General features: G+C 29.9%; 1 protein-coding gene across 1 annotated transcript; it reads left to right on the top strand.

The window, feature by feature from the left end:
• Nucleotides 1-547: 547 nt before the first annotated feature.
• LOC105556838 lies at nt 548-3,885 on the top strand. Its single transcript, XM_012003952.1, has 7 exons — nt 548-1,588; nt 1,745-1,858; nt 1,979-2,096; nt 2,438-2,696; nt 2,821-2,987; nt 3,049-3,139; nt 3,692-3,885. Exons 1-5 carry the CDS (start codon nt 1,448-1,450, stop codon nt 2,837-2,839), a joined length of 651 nt encoding a protein of 216 aa, XP_011859342.1. The 5' UTR covers nt 548-1,447; the 3' UTR covers nt 2,840-2,987; nt 3,049-3,139; nt 3,692-3,885.
• Nucleotides 3,886-4,082: the final 197 nt, after the last annotated feature.

Raw genomic sequence — 4,082 nt, 5'->3', positions numbered from 1 at the left:
GCGGCGCGGGAGGCGTAGCAATATATTGAATTTTTGACCTCGATTAGGCTAGAAAGTACTCGTTATTTCCCTTTTGGCAGTGAAGAGGCCCATGCGAGTGTAATCAACTGAGGTTAAGTAGATCCTCTACGGCCTAAGAGGTTTCAAATTTCAAAGAGAGTGAAATATTTTATTACATTTTCTTTAAGGGTTAGGAAGAGATTAAACAAAATTATTTTACTCATGTGGGCCTCAAATTGGAGTTTTAAATTGACGCCGAGGTCCAAATGAAGACAGAATAGATTAATAATTGAGACCCATTCCGGAACCAAATACTCGACTCGGGTTTATATGTATACATAGATATAGTGCATGGTTAAATATTTTCTATTACCTTTATGTAAAATTTTTTCCACGCAATTTATTTTTGCTAACGCATAGCATTATCCTTACTTAATTTATTTTGTACTAATATTTATGTAAATGTTTAAGCGTATAATTATATATTTCTGTTAATAACTCACACATTTGTGTTGAAAAATTAAAAAGTAATAAGGAATAAGGAAAAAATATTGCCAGTAGGAAATGTGATATAATTATGGACAAGTAGTTAACACATTTGTGTTTAAAATTGGTTGAAAATAATTTGTACACATTGCTAATTAAAGATTAAAACATATATTTATTTAATAAAATTATTGGGAGGGCCCCGTTAGCCTACAAATCGTTTGCCAACAGTATCATTTGCCGACATCATGTTTGCCGACATTCCGTTTGCGCACAAAAATTATTGCCAACAGACCGGTTGCCTACGAGCTCTATTGCTAACAAATAAGAAATGAAGAGACGAACGTACGTTTGCACACACGATAGTTTTGCGCACAGACAGCATTGCACACATAATATTATTGCCTACAAATCGATTGCCTATAAGCTCTATTGCATACAAAATTAAATGAGGAGTCAAACGCACGTTTGCACACCTAATATTTTTGCCAACAGATCGATTACCTACAAACTCTATTGCACAAATAAAATAAAATTAGGAGGAAAACGCACGTTTGCAATAGGTTTGGTGTCGAATAAATAAAAGTTAAAAGACATCCCTCTCGGGAACCAACTATTTCATATTAGTGCGTACAATAGACTGAAGTTTTAGCGCAGTAAAAAGGAAGTGCGCCTGCGTAGTTTTCCGCAAGTAGCTTAATTTCATGATAAATATGCATCTCTCCGATGGCGTTTATCCTTAAGTCGATCACATACATTTTTAATGAAAAATTGGTCGAAACTACCGCAATTGTTCTTATAACCAATTTTTAGACTATTATTTGTACTATAAATGCAAATTGGAATTTGTGTTCACATGTAGGAAACAAGGATATAGCGTATTTAATTCACCATTGAAAACCGACGAGCTGCATGCATTTGTTTTCTAAATTTACAGTAACATTTTAGAGCTTACAGAGACATGACACGTCTAGTTCAATATTGCACTCTTAATAAAATTCTGTTGCTTAGTATCGGCTTATGGCCTTACCAACAATCTAAATTTGCTCGATTTCAATTTGTTGTCTTCTATACAATTTTGTCAACGGGTATTATATTTCAGGTAAAGCTACAGAGTATAGCATCATTATTATAGAATAAATTAATTTATGCTAATCTTACAATGACAATTATGTAATTTATGTTTTGTATCAAATACATGGCATTATTACTATTGATTATGTTTATATATAAAATACAAAACTATTTTCATTAGTAGATAACACCATTAATAACACGTACTTCGGATCTTGTTATCAAGGTGCTGTCTTCCGTATTTTTCGTTGTAATGTTCATAATACAGTATCACAATTTCTGTTTTAATATCGAAGTTGTAAGTTGATTTTACACAGTATTCGTCACACAGGATTAACCTGTCGGTCAAATAAATTTTTATATAAATATTGTTTTTCCGTGTATTCGATGACAGTACAGAAAATTGATAAACTGACAGGTCAAGAACTTACTAATGGAGTTTCAACATACACATAATAAATTAAAGGACGAAAATGAAATTGCTATTGTAGAGAAGTGTGGTTATATTGCGAAACGTTACACAATTGTGCTTACGGGTAAGAGAATATTTAGTAATTTTTTAGTACAATCATATTTTCAATTTATGTAACAATAATCTGTCCAATGAAAAAATAATTTTAGCACATTTTAAATTTCGTACGTATGTATTTTTTGTCGGTTCGTTACAGCTTGTTACGTACCTGCATTTACAATAATTTAAATAGCAAATGTATTTAATAACCGAATAAAGTAGAAAAATAACTATATACTTTGTAGTAAAATTTGATCTTATTAGAATTAAAAATTATTGTATGTTATATTCGTATGGCATACATAAATAGTAAAACGTTTTTATAGATAAAAAAATTTGAATAACAATAATTTTTACTACTTTCAGGAGTTGGAATAGGCGGAATGTCTAGTCTCGTTATATTTCAAATTTGGTTAAATATAGCTAATGTTGATTTACGAATGAATGCATCCGAACCGTATTATATATTTATCATGGAATATTTTGTTGATCAGGAAAAGTATTTTTATTTGATTTTGCTGCACAGTAACACAGTCTTTTGTGTCGGGGATATTACAATGGTGGCCGTAGGTACAATGCTCATCACATTTATTGAGCATATCTGTGGAATGTTAAGAATTGCTAGGTACGAATGCGAACATAGGAATGTGTGCACAATAATTGAAACTATTATATAAAATTTGATACTTTTATGAAATGTGTTATATTCATGTAAAAAGAAGTAGTGTTATGTGGTGCTATGTTTGTAGCAAAAAACTTGTACTCTGAGTTGCTGTGTAATTAAAACAACCATTTATAGCTATCGTATCGAGCACGCAATAAATATCGATATTCTACAAAATATTACGTTTAAAAATAAAATTTTGATGACTAAAGGTATAATTTGTGCCGTGGACATGCATCGTCAAGCTATGAAGTTTGTATTTACTTCAACAATATTCGTCCAATACAGTAGTAATAGCTTTTTGTTTTTGAAGATTATCCAAACATTTACTGGCCACAATTGAAATCTCGGTATGTTTTATTACTGCATGTGTAGTAGCTTGCTTTAGCCTCAATTTGTTTCAAGTAAGTTGACTGTTTATGTAATAATGAACGAGAGAGTTGTGTCAAAATTATATATTTATAATAATTCTATAAATATAATAGATAATTGACGAATCAATGCCTCAGTAAAAAGGTTTATCCTAAACACATAAATGACAAATGCCATATGTATATGTATGTATCTGTAGATGCGTGAAGAAAAAAGAACACAAAAATAGCCAAACATTTACGCTCTTATGAATCATAATAGTGTTATATATTATCTTGTAATTTGTGTATTTTTGTTGTCAACCTTGTTAAGGATTGTTGTAAATCTATATAATCTGGAAACAACTCTCATATTTATATAATAAAATATTAATAATTATATTACTTGAATAATTTATTTATATATTCAGTTAGTAACATGAACAAAAAATATTCGTATATTTCTCATAATTTAATATTTACTATCTTTTATTATTTTTATTACATAATATTTACTGTAATACTGTAATATTACTGTATATATATATATATATATATATATATATATATATCCATGAATCTGATAATTTCCATGAAATGTCTCAGCTTTCCCAAATAGCATCATCTGATAATAATCTCGAGGATGTAGTAACATCATTTACGTATGCTTTTATAAGCATCTTATACATGTTTATAGCCAACTATGTCGGACAGAATGTAATCAACCACAATAATCATGTATTCGTTACTGCGTAAGAGAAACACTTTTATAAACATTTTATATTCCTATTGTTAGGTTCTAACAGATGACATATGAACATAGTTGCTTCAGCGAAGGCAACACGTTAAAAATGTGTGTTTGCGTGTGTGTTATCTGTTACATATTAAAGTAATGTATGTGTCTAATATAGAATATGTTATAAAGAATAGTAATTATTTATTTAGATTAGGACACCCACCTCCAATAACCTTGGGCTTGACATATATTGTAGAGGTC

This window comes from Vollenhovia emeryi, unplaced genomic scaffold (genome assembly GCF_000949405.1).
Source record: "Vollenhovia emeryi isolate VEMERY1.0 unplaced genomic scaffold, V.emery_V1.0 DF939752.1, whole genome shotgun sequence".
Taxonomy (NCBI): Eukaryota; Metazoa; Arthropoda; class Insecta; order Hymenoptera; family Formicidae; genus Vollenhovia; species Vollenhovia emeryi.
The sequence above is the reverse complement of the archived record's forward strand: the minus strand, read 5'-3'. Positions and strand labels throughout refer to the sequence as shown.

Bases quoted from the DNA above. Each gene is read 5' to 3' on its own strand.
- LOC105556838 (XM_012003952.1), top strand. From the start codon at position 1,448: ATGACACGTCTAGTTCAATATTGCACTCTTAATAAAATTCTGTTGCTT. The intron at 1,859-1,978 runs GTAAGTTGATTT...ATAAACTGACAG, and splicing joins TCTGTTTTAATATCGAAGTT to GTCAAGAACTTACTAATGGA. The intron at 2,097-2,437 runs GTAAGAGAATAT...TACTACTTTCAG, and splicing joins TTACACAATTGTGCTTACGG to GAGTTGGAATAGGCGGAATG.